Source organism: Plectropomus leopardus, chromosome 3, assembly GCF_026936395.1.
Source record: "Plectropomus leopardus strain MGB_pleo_1.0 chromosome 3, ASM2693639v1, whole genome shotgun sequence".
NCBI lineage: Eukaryota > Metazoa > Chordata > Actinopteri > Perciformes > Serranidae > Plectropomus > Plectropomus leopardus.
Window position 1 is genome coordinate 30096524 of NC_142178.1, and position 22704 is coordinate 30119227.

The window sequence follows — 22704 nt, forward strand, 5'->3', positions numbered from 1 at the left end:
ACACTTTGGGCCTCTGGCCTGTGCCCTTTAGACCTGTTCAATAATCCATCCCTGACGGGATACTGACCTCAAGGGCAACCTCAATACAGTTAAATTGGAAACTGAATTTGAATTTTATGTATATTTGATTTTTATTGTTTTACCTAAATACTCTTGATGAAAGTCTAGAGGGATTGAAGCATTAGTATAATCAACAGATTACGGTGCTGAGCAAGAGCAGTGTTTGGGATCTTTTTTTCAAGACTCAAGTGATATTTTCCAACTCTCCTGCATTTGAGATAGCTGGATACGTGAAAGTCTCAATTTAAACTGATTATTTTTGGCTGCAACCAGAGAGTGCTTAGTCTAAAAACCAGCTGCTGGTAGCAAAATTGAATAAATCAGAGAAAATCTAAATAAAATGTGAAAGCAGTGATATACACACAGGTACATCATTCACACTGTGGATGTTTTTTATTTCAGGTCAGGACGCTGGATGGTGAAATCGCTTGTAATTGTTGCGTCGTTGTTCTGTGTATATCCTGAAGATGGTGCTGTTGAAACAAAATTGATCGAGAAAAGAGTGCAGCCAGCGGTTTTGACTGATTGATCCACATGTTTTACTAATCTAATATATAAACCTATACAGCACACCAGCCGCCTTAAGTCACAATCTTCCCACATTTGTAACAATTTAAAAAAAAACACATCAGCGTCCTAATACACGCGGTGAAAATGACATTTCGCGTTAAAAATAACAATAACTTGCTACCTCTGCTGTGACTTATGCCGAAGCAGAGGAGCAGATCTGAGCATGCGCACTGCATCGGCTCTATGGGGACGAGGAGGACATCACGGAAAAAACGTAGCAGCAGCACCACAAACCCCACGCCGAGATTTCGTCTCTCCGCTGCGCTAAAAGTGCGCGACGAAAGCGGCCCACGACTATGCCCGGTGCGGCGTTAAAGTGCGGGACGACCACTTGACAGGCCTGGGCGAGGTCTGAGCCATTGCCGGGAGGTGAAATACATTTCTTCGTATGGGAGCAGCATGCGGGAAATGGTTGGAGGTTGCTGCGTGTGTTCTGACGAGCGAGGCTGGGCTGAAAACCCTCTGGTTTACTGTGATGGACACGGCTGCAGCGTCGCCGTTCACCAAGGTAACATTAGCCGCTGTTAGCGTGTAATTACCGGGCAGCTGCGGCGGCTGCAGGCAGCCAGAGGTGCTGGTGGGTCGGTAGGTTTCTGGGTAGGTCTGTCGCTGTCTACGTGCGTGTTAGTGTGTGTGGGAGGGGTAGGTAGGCGTGCTGTTTGTTGTTTCCTCTCTGCACACATGATTTAACACACAGGGCCAAGCAGGGTGACACCGAGCCTGGATGGCGCCTTGATGGCACCCTCAGGTTCGTGCGTGTGTGTTTGTGTGTGTGTGTGTGTGTGTGTGTGTGTGTGTGTGTCTGGATCCACGACACACTGCAAGAGGCGTGTTTTTGCGACAAAACAGCCCCGGCGAGGCCCGCCGGTTTGGACATTATGTTACCTTGTGTCCACTTGCTTTGTTGCTTTTGATGAAATAGTTAACTTATTGCGGGATCATATTTCTGATCAGAAATCAGTCCTGTGATTGATTGTTGCAGCAACTCTCTCACTCGGCCCTCATCTGTAGGTTTTTTTCTAAGCAGAGATGAATTTTGTTGCTTAAAGTCAGCAAAAGTGCTACAAAATGTAATAAAGACAGATTAGTTTGCAGCTGATACAGCAGGTTGAGTTCACTGGCTCAGTTTCATTCAGATTCAGTGTTAACCCTTTGAAACCGGGAGTGACATATTTTTTTCGTGCTGCTTTCAGATTCCCTCACAATGTTTAACCCTTTCAACCTTGAGCAAATTGGTGCCACTTTTGTCAAAATGAGGGGGTGGGGGGCGGGGTTGGTAAGAAATGCCCTGCAAATTGCAAGAAATTTGTTTATTTAGAAAATTATTCTTGAAAAAGCTGAGGGGAAACATAGGTTAAAAAAAACTATTTACAGTTGATTGTCATGGTTACATATTTAAAATTTTGTTATAGAATTATGTTTTTGCATGTCATGTCCTTTCTCCATTTAAAAAAAAAAATATTTATTACAAATTTTAAGGTCATTTTCTTGGACTTTATACTAATTTCTCATTAATATTTTTGTGCCATTTCTAATTTTGTTGCCTATCAGCATCTTCCCATCTTCCCATTCTTAATAGTAATCAAGGCAATTTGCTGAGGTTTCAAAGGGTTAAATGTCCCATATTTCAAAAGTCATTTCCACATCTTTTTTCGTTTTAAAGTAGTTGTAGGTGCTAAATAAATACTGTGAAAGTATTAAAATGTTCAGTACACAGAGCGATGCGCACAGTCCATATTCAGAAACTGTGTCTTTAAATGACCCGTCAGGACTTTCATGAAGTTGTGATGTCATAACTATGGTTGCAGCAGTATACTGGTTTTAAAGTTTACCATGGTGTGAAAATGAACGGTTATCATACTGTCTACATTTACTTTTGGAAGCTATTGAAAAAAATGCAACTGGATGGGGAATCTCACCTTTATTTGAGCTATTTTTCTTTCTTTTTTTCTGACGCATATTGACATTTTAAAAATGTTCAAAGTTTCAATTACAGTAATAAAACATTTATTCAATCAAAAAAAAGAAACTCTTCTGTTTACCTTAATTTAAGGATCACAACTAATGATAATTTTTTATTGCTGTGATACAGCAAAACCACAATATTTTCATAGATGGTTGTCATATTGTGAAAATGTTATACTGCTGCAACTGTAGTCACAGTTATGCTATATAAAGTTAGAAGCTCCAGCTACAGCTCTGTTACAGTCATTCACGGCTGAAGTGATGGTACAGAGACGCATTGGCGCAAATATGGAGGATCCAGAAACGCTGACCAATCAAAGCAGGCGGGGAGTTTTTGGGAGATATGCTTAAATTGAAAGGCGCTAAAACAGGGCGTTTCAGACGGGGGGTGAATACAGGAGTATTCAGCCAGACAGTATGAGAAAAATAATGTGTTTTTTAAAAATGAACATGTAAACACGTTATAGTAGAAACCCCCCAAAAAAGAAATATGGACCTGAAAATTAGCATAATATGGGACCTTTAAATTTTAGTTCCAAGTAGATTCAAAATTACTTCTTAAATATTATATAACTTTAAATATTATCTGACCAATGATAGCCGCAGTTAAAGTAACTGACACAACGACACTCTATCGGAGATATTTGTAAACTATGTATTGTAGCAATTGAAAATGGTAAAGACAAGAATGTAAAAGAAAAAAACTGCAATAAATATGTAATATGTGTTGGAAAATTTCTGAAATAGAATCATTACCTGGTTTTGTTTGTGTCTCTGCGTGTCTGTCCCAGCATGTTATGGCATCGTCCAGGTTCCCACCGGCCCGTGGTTCTGTCGGAAGTGTGAATCACAGGAGAGGGCGGCACGTGTGGTGAGTATGCCAGCCCACAACATGACACACACACACACATACACACACATACACACACACACACACACACACACACACACACACACACACACACACACACACATATCCATTCATTCCTGCGTCACCTGGTATGATTAATGCCGCACCCACAATCGGCTCTGCTCTCTCCTGTCCTGCTCCAGAGGTGTGAGCTGTGTCCCCACAAAGATGGTGCCCTCAAGAGGACCGACAGCGGAGGTAAACCTCACCCTCTGTCCCGCTGTCCCGCTGTTTCCCTGCGAAACACAGCGAGTGAACCAAACAGCAGGAACGCCTCAGTGCCCCAAAGGAATACTTTACCCACAAACTGATCACTTGTGTGTCAGTTACTCACTCTGTGTTTTATTCAGTTCAGGAAGAAAACTTTGTTTCTCGCTCTCTTCCACTCTGAATGGAGAATCCAAAAACAGCAAAACTATATCAAATATCTGTTTACAAACCCTCACACAACCCCATGCAGTACAATCCCACTCTCATTTATCCAGTCGTATGGTCATTTCCACCCAAACACATGCATTTTCACTAAAAATGTAATATTACAAACACCTCCACATAAACAGCACACAGCAAGGTGCCCTGCTCATCTGTAATTCAATATTTTAAAAGTAGCGATTTATAGACTTGTACAAAAGTAATCACAATCATCAATTATGACCCACTACAAGTGTGTGCAGAGACTCTCTGTGCTCTGCCTCTGTATTTTTTTTCACACTTTTTTGCTGTCGACGGGACGTTCCTGGGCACAGCACGTGGATGATTTCAGGACTAAAAAGGGTCGTGACCATGTGCCAGACTGTAAACAGCCCGGTTTCAAAAAGAAGCTATGTTGCAGATACAGTCCCAAAAAAACTTTCACCATCACTGGCAATACTGTTTATAAATAGTAACTGACAATTCCTGTTTAATGTAGCTTTAAATATTATGGTTTTAGCAAAAATGCACGTGTTTAAGGATTACTGATCATACAACTGGATAAATGAGATTTGGATTATACCGCACAAATTGTGTAAGAGTTTGTAAAGGGTTGTTTTGATATAGTTATGCTTTTGTTAGACGTGTTCCCTTTAATTCATCAAGAATTTTCTCCGTTTTTTGGATTTTTCATTTACCTTGGAGGCACACAAGAAAATGTCTTCTTCATAAATTTAAGGTTTTGACATACAAATTGGATGAGGGGGGATTGAAGTGTTCCTTTAAATAGACCTGCAGATTTCAGCATCAATCATAAGGAATCTTGTCATGTCATTGATCTGCTGCCGATCTCTCCGTCAGGCTGGGCCCACGTTGTGTGTGCGCTGTACATCCCTGAGGTGCAGTTCGCCAACGTCCTCACCATGGAGCCCATCATCCTGCAGTACGTCCCGCATGAGAGATACATCAAGGTACCGACACACACACTGCTGACTGCATAAAACCTGTAACACACTAAGATGCAGTCAAGTGTTATTCTACAGGCCTTCCATCAGAGACCTAAATGAAGGATATACAGTATGTTTTTTTCAGTATTAATGGCCAGTGAATGATATTACCATAGCTAATCTGATCTGAAAAGCATCATTTTTTTTCCTTCAGAGTGATAGAAAGACATAAAAATGATCTCAGGTGACTGCAGATGTTGCAATAAATTTTTTACTCTCCCAATACAGATCTGAACTTGTGTGTTAGCAGATACTGAGTACTTATCTGATAGCATTGTGTGAATAATTGGCTACATATAACATTAACGTTGTAAACTGATGTTTTATGGTATGGCTCAGCTTAAACCCTTTGTGCATCATGAACAAATACAGGGAATAAATGTCATGTAACTTTATTTATTATTTAATTTGACTGTCAGTTGTAGAAATGATAAGAATAACAGTGGGACTTACTAGTGTAAAATACAGTTCTTTGCCACTCTTACACGCTGGTTGCCGGTGTGTAGGGCACTGTTTTAGAGCGCTAAAGAAATATTGATATCGGGAAAAAAAGTGCAGTTCTATCCCAGTGTGAAATTACTTAAAAGTTTATTAATAAATTAAGTGGTATCTGATTGGATCCTGCATCGACTATACAGACCGATACCTGATTCAGCGTTTTATGCAATAACAGAGGGGTTAACGTTATTGATATCGGTATCGGAACAACTGAGGTGATAAGGCGCCTAAGGTGTCAAACGTCAGCTCTCTTTAATTGCATATGTATGTAATAGTGTTACATCTAAAAAAAACTGCATCAAATGACTGGTCATATTTATATTTTCTGCACCCATCCTTTCTTGCATTTTATTTAGACCCATATGTTAAGATTATGGGTTTTTTTGGCATAGAGCATATGTTTAGAAGTAATGTATTAGCAAAAAAATGTTATGGGGACTGTACTTAAATTCGGGTTTTATATTGGCTCTTGTATTTCAAATTATGAGGTGCCCACCCCCATTGGTGTCACAAAAAATCAGTTTAGATGTCAGTCTTTGTTTTAGAAAATACTTTTTTTCCCACTGAGAGAAATCCATCATAAAAGAAAATAACAGCAAAGTCTCCACTGACAGTAGCTTCAGCAAACCATGATGCAATGCAGCTATAAGACATCTGGGAAACAGCACATCTCTTTGTTTCTCCCTTAACGGGAAAAAAAACTCTCTCCACCTACACGTACCGTATGAAGCCAGAGCAGAATGAGGCAAGGTCACGCCTGCTCTCTGGAGGTTGGTAAAAGTCATTCAGGGAAACGTGGGAGATTACCATCGTAAGAAAAAAGAGATGAGGCAAGTTCAGGGAACATCAAAAAAAAGGAGGTTTACCACAGTTTATCACAAAATGCATATTGTCTTGTACTGAATTGTGGTGAAGCGATTAGTCATGCAAAAATTCCCAGTAGTCAGCTTCTTCAATCAGAGCCTCCTGCTGAACTTCCTGGTTTTTTTTTATCATAAAAAAGTGAATCTCTTTTTTTTGGACTGTTGGTCAGACAAAAAAAGGAAAATAAAGATATCACCCAGTGGACTTAGTTGATTACTGAAGAAAAAGTTGGGAATAATCATTAGTGAGGTCGTACTAAGCACCATAAATCTGTAATATATAACAACAACAAAATACAAAAACATTTCGACCTTACACAGTCCAAACATGCACACTTAAAAATAAGAGCTATGAAATGGTTCTTCATGACGGGCTGAAGTTCTACCCAAAACCATCTGCTCCTGAAGAACTTTATTTTGAACTATTCAAATGTTTTTTTTAAATGTAGATGTATCTGGAACAGAGATTAGTACGCTATTTAATTGATTATTGCTACCCATGCTGGTGGGCACCAAATATATGTCGATTAAGCTTATTATTAAAATTATATTATTTTATGTGATTGTGTTCACCCAGTGAAATGCTGTTGAAATAATCAAGAAAGTTTCCTGATGATTTAATTTCCCAAACAATATGTTATTTGTTAAATATTATTCAGGGTGGTGTTTGTCATGTTACACATGGTGCAAAATGCCACACATTTAGATATTTAAATACAACCTGGTTATTGAAAAAATGTGATTGACAATCTCAAATGCTTCTATGCAATATTTTTTCAGACTATTTTTACTCCTGTAGATGAAACTGTGCTAAATTTGGACTGTTTTCCAAGTGTTTTCTTACGTGTAGTCAGCCGACTAGTCTGTCAGAGTTTAAACATCAGGAAAATAAGTTGTTGGGAATTTTATTAATGATTTTCTGTTGATTAGCTAATTTCGATCAATCACTTCAGCTGTACTTGTTCTGGGTAGATTAATTTGTAACGAAAGTCATATTTTATACTCTCTTGTTATGCTTTTTATGAAAATAATCTTAATTTGTAAAATAAGTAGTAACGGAAGCTTTCAGGTAAATGTAGTGAAGTAAAGGTACAATATTTCCCTCTGAAATGTTGTGGAGTAAAAGTATAAAGATGGATGTAAAGAAAAGACTCTAATAATAATAATGCATTTTATTTATAGAGCGCTTTTCAAGGAACTCAAAGATGCTGTGTAAAAGTCAAAAAAAGATCATAAAATAGAATATATTAAAATACGACATAAAACTACACACAACATTAAAAGTATAAGTACCTGAAATTTATACTCAAGTACATTACTTGAGTAAATGTACTTAGTTACAGTCCATCACTGGGAATCAAAAAGTGTTCTCCTATGGGCTCAGAGAACTGTATATAGTTGTACTCAGCCTCTTTATTTCTACGAGTGCAGAGTAAAAGCTTTGGTAAACACACCGAACATAACCTTCATCATATAAACAGTCATGTTCAGACATTCAGAGGCGCCTCCGAAATATCTGCTCATGTCCTTTTTTCCCCTTTTTAAAGCGAACCGTTTAACCACAGGCTACGTTCCTTCCATTAAAGCTTTATCATACATCAGCTGCGTTGTAACTTTATCCATTTGTACCTTTTTTCTTGTCTGCGGAGTCTTTGATAGTTGGCAGACTGTGTAAAGCTGAAGCAGTGCGCAGCGTATCCAGCGTGCAGCAGAGCAGCCTTTTTACAGCAATGCACATCACAAAGAAATCAATATTTGACGCATGGACTCATTAGACTGAGCAGCCAGTGGCAGACGTGCTGTGTGTGTGTAATGTGTGTGTGTGTGTGTGTGTGTGTGTCTGCATATAAATGTACACATGTGAGTGTTTGAGTGCCTGGTTTCATATTACTGTGTCAGCTACAGTAAATTGCATGCAGCTTTCCTCCGTCAGAGCCATTCATCCACATTTTGCTGCCCGCATTCCTAGACAGCGTTACAATGGACAGTGAAAACTTGAGAAGCCACTCTTCCTTTTACGCGCTCGGTGTAGTTATGTCTCCGGCCTTTCATTACACAGCCGACATCCTCTGAGGGGAGAAAAGAGCAGAGCAGGATGTTGTGAGTAGAGGAAGACAGAGGAAAGAGGAGAGAAAAGGCAAAACAGAGAGGGCTGAAGCAAAAAGGTAAAGAGCCCGCTGTTCCTTTGTCCCGCACCTGTTGCTAGGCCTCTTCTGCCCCCCCCCACCAGACAGCCCCACTCACGGGGGAAAAGCTGCAAAAAAGTACAAAAGCTTTGTGTGCATGCATGTGTTCGTCTGCTTTTGTTTGCTAACATAATTTGTTGACGTGTCAGTGATGATGCTGTTATGCAGGATGCAAGGATTCCAGCCTTGAGCTCTAAAATCAATTATTTCCGAAATCTTGGCTGCACATGATTTTATTTTATTTTTTGCAAGTGCCCTGCGGTAGTTTATGCAACTTTTCAAATAAGAAATGACAAGGAAAGGGAAATATACTTTAGTCGCAACAGAATGCAAAAAAAAAAAAAACCTTCAAAGTAAAAGCTCCCCTTTGAAAACAACTCGCCACAAGCCCTTCAGTGTCAGCTTTTTTTTCTACAGCATTTCCAAACATCTGGTTAACAGTTTTGCAGTACAAAGCGGCGGCGAGCACAGAGCAAAGTGCGATCTGTTTGAAAGCCCCATCTGTTGTCCTGACAAGCAAAACTTTCTAATCTTTTACAGTATAGCTGTGGCTGCACTCAAATTAAGGAGCATTTAACTTCCCCACACTGTAAACGCAGCGGTTCACATTAATGGCCAAATAACATGAATATACGAGTTTTCCCGGGAAACGCTGGTCTTTCAAACAATACTCAGCTTTCCACATTAATGAACTTTTTTTTTGAAAGGGCTTTGTGTGAACTTTTTTCGTCGATAGGGCAATGTAACACCAATTAATCATACTAATAACTGCTGATTTGTATCTGTTCTGTTGTCTCATTTTCTCTCCATCGTTGCTGTTTCCTCAGACTTGTTATATCTGCGAGGACCACGGGAGGGAGAGCAAGGCTGCTTGCGGAGCCTGCATGACCTGCAACAGACAGGGCTGCAGACAAGCTTTCCATGTAACCTGGTAAGCTGTGTGTGTGTGTGTGTGTGTGTGTGTGTGTGTGTGCGTGTGTGCGTGTGTGCGTGTGTGTGTGTAATGTATGTGTCATCTACAGTTTGGTGGAGATGTCTAAATCAAGTTAGGTTTTTTTTTTACCTCAGACTTGAGTCATTTAACCCTTTGAAACCTGGGCAAATTGCTTTAATTTCTTTTAAAAACATAAGGAAAAGGCAATGAGAAACTTACCAAAAGAAATAACTAAAAAGTTACAAGAAAATACCTGAAATTAAGCACAAGAAAAGAAGAAAAAAACAAACTTGAAAATGACCAAATAACACTGATGAAAATTGAAATGTGTATATATACGTGTTTGTATATATGTGTATATATATATATATATATATAAGAAAGAAAAAGAAAAACTTTAGACAGCTGAAAAGACACCAGAGCCTATAACTTTGTAACATAAATAAACAGTCTTAAACTGCCTGAGATATTTTTTTCAAACTTCCAGCAAGCTGGTCAGCAAGAAATCTGATCATGAAATAGCTGCAGCAAAGATTTTCCAGGAATTCTTTCAGAGATTTTACTTTCAGACAATGTGCCATAAATAAGACATGACATTGTTTTGGAACGTGGCTCAAGACCTAATCTGATTTCAGATACACATGATTGATTTTACATGTTGACTGATGCAATTAGTTGTGAAACAGCCGCCAGTCATCAGAATCACTGGCATGTTGCGGTCCACAATTGGCCTCAATTTGCTGATCTTTTTTTTTTTTTTACTATAGCTGTATTGGTTTCACCCTGTCTTCATTATTTTTTATCCAATCCACTTTTTTTTCATTTTTTATTTCTTTTGCTTTGTAATTTTTCTGAGCTGCAAGTGATTTCTACCACAATGCAGAATATGACAAATCAAGCCCAAAAGACTTTATGGCACAGATTTTTGTCTGCAGAGATCTGACATTTGATCCATCGTGTCTTCATCGGTGACAAAAGCTCTCAGGTGACTCGGGCGACATCCAGGTGTCGTTGTCAGGGTCTGCATGTGTGTTTGTGTGTGTGCTCTCCTGTTTCCTCCCGTCTGACCCTGTGACACCCTGTGTTCAGCGCTCAGATGGCAGGTCTGCTGTGTGAGGAGGAAGGTCCAGAAGCTGACAACGTGAAATATTGTGGCTACTGCAAACACCACTACAACAAGATGGTAAGATGAACAAAAGTCAGCAGACTGCAAACCAAGATACTTTCACCAAATACAACAGAACAACAAGTTACAAACATCTTAAACTCATCATTGATGAACACGGTCGCAGCTGCAAACATCAGAGATAAACGCCCTTACCCAGAATTCTCCCCTAAATGGATTGTGAAGTGTTAACCCTGTTAACAGTTAACAGTGTTAACCCTTCACTGTGGAGGCATGCAGGAAAAACAGAATTTTTGTTCCCGAATTTAATATAATCAGTGGTGGAATGTAACTAAGTACATTTACTCAAGTATAGTACTTAAGTTTGAATTTGAGATACCTGAGTATTTTATTTTCATGCTACCTTATACTTTTAATCCACTACATTTCAGGGAATCATTGTAAATTTTACTTCACTGCATTTATCTGAAAGCTTAAGTTACCTTAGAATTTGATATTTTCCATAAAAAAATAAAGGACTTATATATAAATGTTATTATAAATAACCAGTCTATTCAAGTACTGCTGTAACAATTAGTTGATTAATCAGTCGATTCACAGAAAATTAAAAAAAAAAAAAACTTTTCATACCTTAAGTACTTTTTCCTGATTATACTTACTCACTTTTAAGTGCCATTTTCAATGCAAGACCTTAACTTGTACCGGAGTATTTTCACAGGGTGGTATCAGTACTTTTACTTCTGATCTGAATACTTTCTCCACCACTGAATATAACACATGATAAGTAATTGATATACAAATGGTAATTTTGCTGGTTAAGTTTAATTCAAGCATTATTTGAATATACAATGCCTCGCTGCTTTTATGGTTTCATTTGTTCGTGAGAGAAGCTCACTTTCTCCTTTGGTTCTTATAGCAGAAGAAGTTGCGCTCGAGTGAAAATACAAGTAGTTCCTTCAGTCATACCAGGGGCCGCTCAAGCTCTCCACCACAAGACAAACATCACCACCACAGACAGAGGAAGGTAAGCACAACTACAGGGTTTCCCACACATTCATTTATTTGTGACACTTAAAACATCTGCTTCTACAAATTGATTTTATATTTTCTGCTGCTGGACTGTTCATCAGGAGCACTACTGGAATATATTTACTGTTTGGTTATTGGTAGCACCACGCTCTCAGAGCGCAGAGTGCACTCTTGGCAGAAACGAAGCAGCAGAACACCAAGCGCAGTGCAAGTCAAACCTAAAGAAGTATTTCACCGATACAAAGAGAGTCCTCACATAAAACTAGGCTGTCTCTGCAGTAGCGAGATGCAAGTACTTTTAAAATTAGTGCTACATGACCAGAGAAACAGGATGCTTTTGCTCAGGAGTTAGAAAACCTACAACTACCAGAATGCATCACGCCCCACCAGACACTCCCACTGGTGGGTGATGTAACATCGACTGGAACAAGTGAAACAGTGGCGGCCAGTGATCTCATATTCCAGTCATACAAAAAGCTAAAACATGTTTCTGAAAACAGTTGAGGCAAAAAATATGCAATTCAGTAACAGAATTTCGGGTTATATTTGATCAGCGCTGCTTAGATTTACTCTCTGATTTCCATGTTTCCGTCCTCTGTTTTCAATATGCAGGAAGCAGTATGACGCCCACCTCCTGTTCACAAACTCTCGCTCTTACAGCTAAACACAGTGTTTAATATGTTTCTGGAAACATTTCAGGATAGACATAAGCAGTGCAGTAACATACTTTGGATAAATATTCAATATGATTATTCAGTACTGCCTAGTTTTACCATTTGAGCAGTCCCTGTTTGAGAGAAAAAGAGAGGCGTGGGTAACTCTCTTGATCAGCTTTATACTCTTTGTCCGTGCTGTTTGCGGCACTGGTGGCGGAAAATGTGGAAGTGCAGCCTGTAGTTTGAGCAACAGCCTAAGAGCAAATGACATAAAATGCATTATTTTGAGGAATTTTGCTGTGGGGTGAGGAGGGATATTTCGGCACTGGTTATCCGGAAGACAGTCCACAACAGTTCATCTGTAAATGTTACCCACATTGTTTTGATACAAAGCTCGTTGAAAATCAGCTAAATATCCCTTAAATTTAGAAGTTTGTTTCTGCCGGATCAACTGATCAGTTATCCACTCCGTGTCTCAAGCTGCTGCTCAGGAAAACTCATGAGTAATTCCACCTGCGCTGCGTTCACAGACTTGCAAAAATGTCCAAATTCAGAGAGGGTGCAGAGAATGTAAAAAAGGGATACAAACACACACAAGATAAAAAATTGTTAAAGTTAAATTGTTGTTAAAGTTTGCTGACAGATGCCGTATTTGCACCAAGGAAAGGCAAGGCAGCTTTATTTGTGTAGCAAGTTTCTTAAAACAGGGCAACTCAAAGTGCTTTATAGAGCAATAAAACAACAAAACATAGTAAAGGATACAGATTTACAATAAAAGGGTAAAGAGATCAAATATAAAAGGTAAAATTAATTACTAAATGTTTTAATTTTTTAAAAATAAAAATCACCATTGAAAAAAGAGGCACAGATATAAAAGCTAATTTATAATGATTTAAAATCAGGTTTAAAATAAGTTTATCAGTATAAAACAAATCAGCTCCAGTAATTACGTGTGTCTGCATCCATGCTTGTTGTCTGTGCATGTTAGAGGGCGGTCAGTGTATACCCGGTTTGACTCCTGACATACCTCAGCCCTGTTTTCCCGTCTGTTCAGAGTCATAAGGACAAGATTCGACAAAAAGAACGCCACAAGAAGTCCTCTGACAGCCTGGGCTCTTCAGTGACGACCAGCAGCATAGAAAAGGTATGAAAAGACGACCCGCAGGATGACTCGCGACATGCTGGACACTTTGACGAGTTGCTTATCTTGTGATGACCTGTGTATTTTTGTTCAGATATCCTCCAGTCACCACAGCAGCAAAGACAGCGAGGGAAAGTCCAAGAAGCTGAGCTCACACAGTCATGGTCATCGCAGCAAGAAGACGGGAAGCACGGGAAAGAGCTGCTCGTCCTCCTCCTGTTCCTCCAGTCCCTTCAACACAGGTACGACTCCTCTTTTGAAGAATGAAACGTCCCCCCCCCCCCGACAAAGTAAAGAAAACAATGCGATTCATATCTGATTTAAAAGAATCCGTACAGATAGAAAACATACTTAGCGTAACGTTTTAACACACTGTGTGAAGCTGGTGTCAAGAACATGGAAAAGTTTAATCACACCCAAACTAAATTTACGGATTACAACAACAATAAAAAATATTCTTGAAATGGAAAAAATAACTTTCTCAATGAGAGACCAAATTAACAAATGGAATAAATTATATCCCAACAGCAGAGTACACACACACACACACACACACACACACTTTTTTCTTTATTATACCTATTGTTGTTGTTGTTTTTGTTATTATTAAAAAGCATGACTGCAGAACTAAAACAGTTAGTTTATTTATAATAACAGTTAGTTAATTTTTAATAATCTGCAGCTATTTTAAAAAACAATAAATTGTTTCGGTTATTTTGCAGGCAAAAATCTGAATCAGAAATGCTTTATTGATCCCTGGAGGGACACTGTGAATGGTGCAGATTATGCCAAGAGTAGAGAATAATAGAAAAAAAATAGGAAGTAATAATGAAAATGAGGGTGATAAACTTTTTTGTGTTATTGCACTTAGTCCTTTCTTTATTTATATGGTTGTTTGCTTCTCTGTATTAAACTATAATTTACAGAAAAAGCATAAAAATGCGTACGGGATTTGTATTATAAAAAGAGGAATGAGACAGGAGGCAGAGAGACATGTTGACGAGCTGTTTAACGGCCGTTGACTTTGTTTTTCTCTTGCAGGTGGCTCCCTGTCCTCAGCTCAGGATTTCCATCAGTTCTCATCATCCTCCCGCCTGGAGCGTGACCACGACCAGGGGGGCGACGACCACAGTGGCGAAGAGCGTAAGGAGCGCCACAGGAGGCCAGCAGTCCAGGAGGAGGAAGACGAAGAGGAAGATGAAAAGGAGGAGGACAAAGATGATGAGGAAGAAGAGGAGGAGGACAGTAAATACCACAAGCCGCCAGCTTTGACTCCTGCGGACGGCCCACTGGCAGGGTCGCAGGGTCACGACAGGTCGGAGGGCAACTCGAGCCCTTTTGAGAACAAGGTCACTATCTCCACCTTTGGCTCCATCATGCGCATCACCTCCTCGTCGGGGCTCGGCAGCAGTAGCAAGATCCGGAAGATCTCCTCGGGGGACTACAAGCCCTCCAAGTCTCTTTGTAAGCCGTCTCAGCTGAGCACGCCGCCCATCCTGGAGGAGGCGGCGCTGGAGGACAAAGCTACACCTCCACCGCTACCCAGAGAGAGGAGGCACCGCGGCAACAAGAAGAGCAGCCACGGTCCAGGGCGGCCGCGGGGCAGCAAGAACCGAGAGAGGAGGGAGGAGGAGCATCACCACCACCATCACCACGCAGCGCCTCCTCCTCCGGCCTTAACCTCCTCGGTCTACCCGAGCCCATCCACCATCCCCCACTCCGCCTTCCCCTCCTCGCTGCCTCCCGCCGTTGTCTCCTCCTCCTCTTTCTCCTCCTCCTCTGCAGGCAGTTTTTCCACGAGCCGTGGCAACTCTCTGCTCAGCTCCGGTGAGTCTGAGCGTGTGGGCGTGTGTGTGTGGTAGCCCTCGAGCTTCCTGTGCGAGAGAGCGCAAAGAGAAAAACTCCTCGATGTGTTTATTTGCCGTTTGTTTCTGAAGTGTTGAAATGTTTCCATGACATGTGTGACATGTCAGCATGTCAGCACGACATCAGCAGTTTATCTGTAAATCAGAACCTCAGAGTGTTTCGTAATTAGCCATCAGATACTGATTTTGTTTTTCATACACGGGGTTTTAAAATTCACAATTTTGTCCTAGATAGTGGTTTGTGTGTGTGCTAGATTTCCTGCCCTACTTACAGATTGAGTCTCTGGTGTGTACAAACACTCAGATGCCATTTGTTGTTGTCTTTTGGGATCTTTTGAGATGAAAATGGAGATGAAAAGTATCTTTTTTACCTCACTCCATCTTTTTGAGCCCTCAGGTATCTACTCCAGCCTCAAGGACCCTCTTACACTGGGCGGGGGTGTCTGCAGTACCCCTCTCTCACTGGGTGGAGGGGTGTGTAGCACCTCCTTGTCCCTGGGAGGGGGCATGTGTAGCACCCCTCTCTCCTCAGGACTCCTAACATCCCACGTCTCCTCACTCTCGCTTCCGTCAGTCAACGCCGTCTCAAACACGCAGGTATTTCAGAGAGATTGAAAATGAGGCTGTTTGTATCAGTCAGCATGGAGGCTCTCAGCATGAGATATCTCTTTTTTTTTTTTTAAATTTTTGTTGTATTATTAGCATTACATGACTACAGAGCTCAAACAACAAGTCAGTTATATAATTAGTTGACTGACAGAAAAGTGATCTGCAGCTATTTTGACCAACGATAAATCATTTGTTATTTTGCAAACAAAAATCAAACTTGTGCAGTAACTCTGATAGCAGCATAGAGAATAAGAGGAGTAGAAATAAAAAGTATTAAATTAAAATATAAATTGAAATAAAGATATAAAAAATAGAAAATAGAAAAAGGACAAATAATAGATAAAAACAGACAGGACAGATAAAAATATCAAATAAAAACATGCATTATGTTTCAATTTCACATTAGTATGTAAAGAATTTAAAGATGTAAATTATGTATAATATACTGAGTAGTGAAGTGTGTAAAAGTACATCATTACAAAAAATATGTATTTGTATTTTAAAATAAAATAAAATGTCAATCATTTATAGCTTCCAGCCTATTAGATGTGAGGAGTGCTTGTCTTTGTCTTATATGACAGTAAACTAAATATCTTCAGTCTCGTCTATTTGGGCCCTGACACACCAACATTACAGTCGGACATCAGTCAATGTCGAACTGTCAGTGAGCGACTGCAGCCCTAGTTTGCCCTAGTTGCTGTGTATCCGGTTTTGCAATAGTCGCCCTTGCAGTCTGTTTTTCAGTCACCTCAGCATGTTAAATCACATCGGAGACGGCAGAACCCGTCGCTGAGCGAAATCACTGTGATTGGCAGTTTATTTCAGTTCACAGTAAAAGAAACGAATCAAAGTCCGGAAAGTAAACAGCTCAAGTCAAGAGTGCATGAGTGAGGTCAAAACAAATTTTGTTATGTAAGATAATATTGTTTTTTGTAAGCCATTGATTTGTTGTTTTGTTTTTTTGGCCATCATGGTATGCTCGAAGCTGAAGTAACTAACTTTTGGAATAAGAAGCACTGTGATCACTAAGCAAATGTCACTGTAGAGTTAACAGAAATTAAACAGATGTGTAGTTTATAAAACGGATACATGTCACACCACATTGTGCAAGTATCGATACAATAATCAGCAGACTCGTCCGTAATGGAAATCATTTTTAGTTGCAGCCATACATGATTACATGTAGTGCTGAAACAGTTTGTCAAATCTCTTTAATGAGGCAAAAAGCTGCTTTTTTCTTCTGTTTTTGATAGTTGCAGCCTTCATTACGTCATTAAATGATTTCGCTTGCAAAATGCACTTCTTTGATAAAATTGTCAGTAAGTATTATTAATTAATTTAAGTTAATTCATTCAAATTCAAGTCACATTCTGTTTTTAAATTAACTCTTTTGTGCACCTGCTGTACTTATTGTAACTTCACTTATTTTGCCAGGAGACGAGAGTTTCAGTTGCATGAAGACAGCTTTTATTGACAGCCAGATGTTATTGTTCATTGTCTCGCAGGTCCATCCAGGTTCCAGCACCTCCTACAGTCTGACCTCCTCTCAGCCTTTTGCCAGCTGTCTCTCCACAGCCCCGACACTGCCGCCACTACTGACCCAAGGACAGACCTCACTGCCAGGTGAGAGGAGTTCAAGATCAATATGATTTTTTTTTGTATTTGCTGAGAAACTGAGGGTAGTTATAGATATCTGATGCAGATAATCTTCGCTTTTTTAGAGTCTTATTCAATTACTGAATAAAATAAATAAAATAAATAAAACTGTTTTTCCCTGTTCTCAGAGTCCGACCTCGATGACTGTCGCTTCCCGTGTCAGGGGAACTCACCGAGAGAGAGTCTTTCGTCACAGTATGTCTCATTTCATCTTTCATGTTTTTCTTAATGTTAAGTCTGGGGCGCTCCTGCTGCTGAAAATGATCTCACATCCATCACATGAAACAGCAATTTGGATAAAGTTTCCCTGCACTTTAGCTGTCGTCAGATCAGTTTCTATTTCTGTAACCAGCCTCAGAAAACAGGAAGTAAATAGCAGCGGGCTCACGACCAAAGTGACTGTGTGGATTAGAAAAAATAATAACCACAGCCACGGGGATTCTTTGGTAGTTTCCCAGCTCAGCTGCAGCGCTGACTTTTTACCTCTCTCTGACTCCTCATTGGTTTTCTCCTCCTCCACACCCAGGTCTCCTATGAGCTGTCTTCCTCTCCTGTTTGACCAGAGGGACGGGTTGGGTGCCGGAGTCAGAGCCCGTCCTGAGAACGTCCCTCCAGCCAGCTCCCACATCGAGCTGCTGCTGGAGAAACACGGGAATGGAGAGATGGGAGTCAACAGTGAGTGAGACTGAAAAAACAAGGACACCATTAGTCCCCATAAGGTTTCAAGATAAAACCAAGGGTTACTGCACGATTTTTTTTTTTGTGAAATACCACATACTCATACCTCAGAACACTTCCTAAAAATCTTTTAAATGAAACAATCTGTGAAAGAGAAGTCACCTTTTGGTTGAACTGCTCGCAGCTAGTGATCACGCCAAGCTTGGATGAAGAGTAACACGTAGCTTCATTTCAATCAAATCAATCAATCAGATTTTATTTAGACAGCACCTTTTAAACAAATCAAATGCAAATCAAAGTGATTTACTGTTTGATTGATTGACGACATGAAATAAGCAAAAATCGATCTTGAAAAATAGAAAAAGTAAAAACCACAAACTTGTGATGGCAGGACACTACATAAAAGCCAGATTAAAACGTTTTTTGGTTTATGTTTAAAAGTATCAGCATTTTCAAGAGCAACAGCAAAGTTTGAACAGGCACCCAACCAAAAATAATGTTTATAAATGTACGAGTAGAAAAGCGTGATACACAGTGCTTGGCTGAGTCTTTATTATTATTATCTATTATTCTTAATACTTCAAATTAATCTTCAGGTTCCCAGCTTTCAGATGATGTATAATACCACTGTTATATGGCATTTGCTGTTGACCTGCTGTCTCTCCCTAAAGATCCTCTATCTACCTAAAAAAAAAGATAAAAATGGGTTTGTGGCAGTTAGAGGGAGAGTGGAAGGGGTTAAGGGTTTATAAGCCAAAGCAGTTGGAAACCACTGCAGTACACAGTACAAAATACTATTTGTAAAGTGCACATGATTCTGTTTACCTGCACTCTGCAGTCGCTCAGTGAGAACATGACCTGGTACTATTTAGAGATGACGAATGTGCCTGTGGACGCTGTTAGGAACAAAAAATAGCACAGCAAGAGACAGCATGCTGCGACAATATTAAAAGCAGCTCTAACAGCTTTGTTTTTTGTGTTCCTTCTCTATATTTAATTTCTCTTGTGCTCTTTCCTCAACCAGGCTGCTCTGACTCACTTTTGCTCATACTTCTTTGAGCTCTCTTCTTCTACTGTTTCTACCATTGCCTTTCTGTTGCCTTATTGTCTCTTAATCTCACCTTTCTTTCCTCCCCAGCCTGCGAGATATCGCTTTGTTTTTTCATTTTTACACATCATAGCGTCCTGCCCTCTGTAAATGGAACAGCCCCATGTTCCCTCCACCTTAAATATGTTTCTGTGTGCTCCGGGGAGAGTTCACTTTGGACTAATGAGTGTTTCTGCTGTTGCAGAAATGAGAGAGAAGTGTGTTTGTTCTCCCGGTCTGTGATGCAGGGCACGCTGCACGGACAGCTCCATAGAAAATCAATTAGAAAGCTTTCAGAGGATGGGCTTGAATTGCTCGTTCAGACCTGATGGCACTGTTGTAAAATAACACCAGATATAAAAAATAAGTCCAGGAAACAGCAGTTAACATCAACACTGTATTATTATTATTTTTTTATTAGTGAGTGCAAAAGGGCAGAAACAGGATACTGATACACAACACATAAAAGGAGGTAGACAGAGACGGACATTTAGACAAGACTGGACAAAATAGGACAAAAAAGGACAAATGAACAAAAGGCAACAGCAAACATACAAAGAAATGATCGGGCATGGTGGTATTCTTACTGTTGATATGCAAACCAGTTATTTTACTATACTATGTGTGGTTATTAAGGTCATTTGTTTATGTGTTTATGTGCATACGTGTCAGCAGCTGAGAGAAAAGAGAACATGGACTGAATAAATAATATTTAGGGGAAAATATAGGGTATGAAAAATGATAAGAGGGATATATATATGGTTATATACAAAATATTGCATATATAATGGTGAATATGATAAAAAATAAAAATGATTTTAAAAAAATTAAAAAATAGAAATAATCAAATTTGAGAGTAACAGTGTTTAATTATTACTATTATCATTATTATTATTACTTTTTTGAAAAACTTTTATTTTTCCTATCGTTCATTTTATTTTTATTTTTTTTATTTTATTTTATTATTATTCAATACAAGATTCTTTATTTCTGATTGTCTAACTGCTCAGTTGTACAGATATGACAATCTTTTTTGGAAAGATGTGTTTGAATTACAAATTTCAGGAACATTTTAGTTAGGACACGTGTAGTTCAGCTTATTTGAACACTTCCTCTCTGCATCACTTTTCACCACAAACACAGTCAAATAATAGAAACAGACCTCCACTGAAACACTCTTTCAGTGCGATGACATGTCTGTCCTCCGTGTCTCTTGTAGTTGTGGAGATGCTCCAGTCGCTCCACTCCCTGCAGCAGGAGAACCAGCGCCTCCAGGACCAGATCCTCAGCCTTACGGCCAAGAAGGAGCGGCTGCAGCTGCTCAACACGGAGCTGGCCGTGTCTTTCCCTCCGCACGTTCATTCCGCCCACGGCTCCATGCACACCTCTGCCCAGATCAACTTCCTCTCATCCTCCCAAGGTCAGATTTCGTATCTTCTCCACTGACTTTAATATCAAAACAAAAAAGGACACACTATTATCACGAAGTATGCTCCCCATCTACTTTTCAAGTTCTCGTGCAATGATCGTGCATCTGCTGTTTTAGCCCCAACCCTCCGGAACAATCTTCCCCAGTCCATCAGATTTGCTGAATTCTTGTTTGAAGCGTTTTACTAAAATCCCACTTATATAGTCAAGCCTTTCTATAGAGAAACTACATGTGTTATGTGTTTGTTTGTTTGTTCTTGGCTTGTCCATCTCTCATTGTGCTGTGCTCTGTGTTGTCATTTATTTGTACTTGGTTTAGTCACTTACTTTTGTTGTGTGTGTGAGTGTGTGTGTGTGTGTGTGTGAGAAGCATTTTGTAGCTGTGTGTTTTAATCGTCAAGACAGCCCCCAGCGGCTAAAAAAAGCTACCATTCTAAAATGTTTAATAACCTTTGAACCCCTAATCTGATCGATATCTCTGGGTCTTTAAGGGTTAAAAAGAGCTATATAAATAAAGCTTGACTTACTTAGTTACTTATTCCTCGACTCATAACAGTCCGCCTGCATTTTGACATTGATATTGTTGTGTTGTCAGGTCAGTTGTAATTCCTTATAATGAAGTCATTAGATGAGATCAACAATCGTCTCCATCTCAACTGCACTGTTAGTCACATCTTTTTCTACAGAATAACTCAGTGTAAACTCAGAGTCGTTACAGCTTGCACCGAAAATTAGCACCTGTTCTCTGGTTTTGTTATATAAGGCAATATCGCTCAGCGCCACGAATCAATGCAGCAGATTTCCCCCAAATACATAACGTTTTGTTTTGTTTTGTTTTGTTTTGTTTTGTTTTGTTTTGTTTTGTTTTGTTTTGTTTTGTTTTGGGGCATTTTTGCCTTTATTAGATAGGATAGACAATCGATAGCTTGAAAGGGGAGAGAAAGCGGATGACATGCAGCAAAGGGCCGCGAGCTGGAATCGAACCCGTGGCCGCTGCAGCAAGGACACTGCCTTCATTTATGGGGCAACTGCTGAAGTGCCATAACATGTTTTACGTGTAAAAACGCAGTGCAGGGGCTCCAGGTCATTTTGACAATGGCCTCGCACAGAGATCATAATACAAACAGAACATGAAATAACTTATTGGTATGAAAATGCTAAACGTGGGGCAATTTATTATCAATAATTTAAGAAAAACAAACATGGTGTTTAGTGTAAATCTTTGTAGTTTTCACCTTGTGTTTGTGCCTCTCTTTTCCTTAGACCCCCTGAGCACCAATAAGAGTCCCCTGTCCAAAAGCTGCTTCCTGAATGACACCTCCTTTGTTACCTCGTCTGAGGTGAGAACCTGTAGATCCTGTCTTACCTAAAGGCCGTGACACACCAAGCTGACATCAGAGAACTAGCAGCGACCAAAGCGCCCTGCTGTGTCGCCCTCATGGTTTGGCTTTGGTTTTGGTTTTGGCTTAAAGGTTGCACAGGAACACACCAAACTGATGGGCAACAAGCTTGTATGTTCTGTGTTTGCGTGAGAGGAAATACCCCTCCCTATCAGCAGATGAGGTCGTCTGTAATCATCATTCAAAACAGGAAGTCAGACTGTCGCCATGATGCTATTTAGCCAGTTAGCACATTAAACACAACAATATAATGTTGAAAGAACAAAGCATGTTTACCGTGCGCCAGTGAACAAAAAGACAACCACCCAAAAAAGAAGAAGTAAAACACTCTTGCCTCATAGAAAAAAAATTTCAACCTCGGTCCCTCTTGACTTTAGCTCTTTGTTTACATTTTTCTCTTCTGTTCCTCTTCTCGTGCGCTGAGGTAAATAACCAATCAGAGTGATTTCATTCACCGACAGCTGCCACCGCCGATTCAACGTGCTGAATCAGTTGATAAAAAGCTTACGGTGCGGGATACACCACGGTGAGGGCCGCAGCCGCTCACCGTCGGCCCAACGTGGGCAGATGGACGACCATTGTCTTGGTGTGGCACGGCCTTCATACAGTATTAGCGAGCACATTC

General features: G+C 39.9%; 1 protein-coding gene across 1 annotated transcript in view; it reads left to right on the forward strand.

Moving 5' to 3' along the window:
* The first annotated feature begins 791 nt into the window (after positions 1-791).
* LOC121941874 (protein AF-17-like) overlaps positions 792-22704 on the forward strand; it is a 30425-nt gene continuing 8512 nt past the window's right edge. Inside the window, exons 1-16 of the mRNA XM_042484799.2 lie at positions 792-1138; positions 3387-3466; positions 3649-3703; positions 4778-4887; positions 9298-9401; positions 10494-10587; positions 11447-11554; positions 13270-13359; positions 13451-13598; positions 14398-15183; positions 15619-15818; positions 17336-17453; positions 17615-17681; positions 18013-18161; positions 20471-20671; positions 21943-22019. Coding sequence (XP_042340733.2) covers positions 1030-1138; positions 3387-3466; positions 3649-3703; positions 4778-4887; positions 9298-9401; positions 10494-10587; positions 11447-11554; positions 13270-13359; positions 13451-13598; positions 14398-15183; positions 15619-15818; positions 17336-17453; positions 17615-17681; positions 18013-18161; positions 20471-20671; positions 21943-22019 — 2496 coding nt within the window. The 5' untranslated portion in view covers positions 792-1029. The remainder of the gene's footprint in view (positions 1139-3386; positions 3467-3648; positions 3704-4777; positions 4888-9297; positions 9402-10493; positions 10588-11446; positions 11555-13269; positions 13360-13450; positions 13599-14397; positions 15184-15618; positions 15819-17335; positions 17454-17614; positions 17682-18012; positions 18162-20470; positions 20672-21942; positions 22020-22704) is intronic.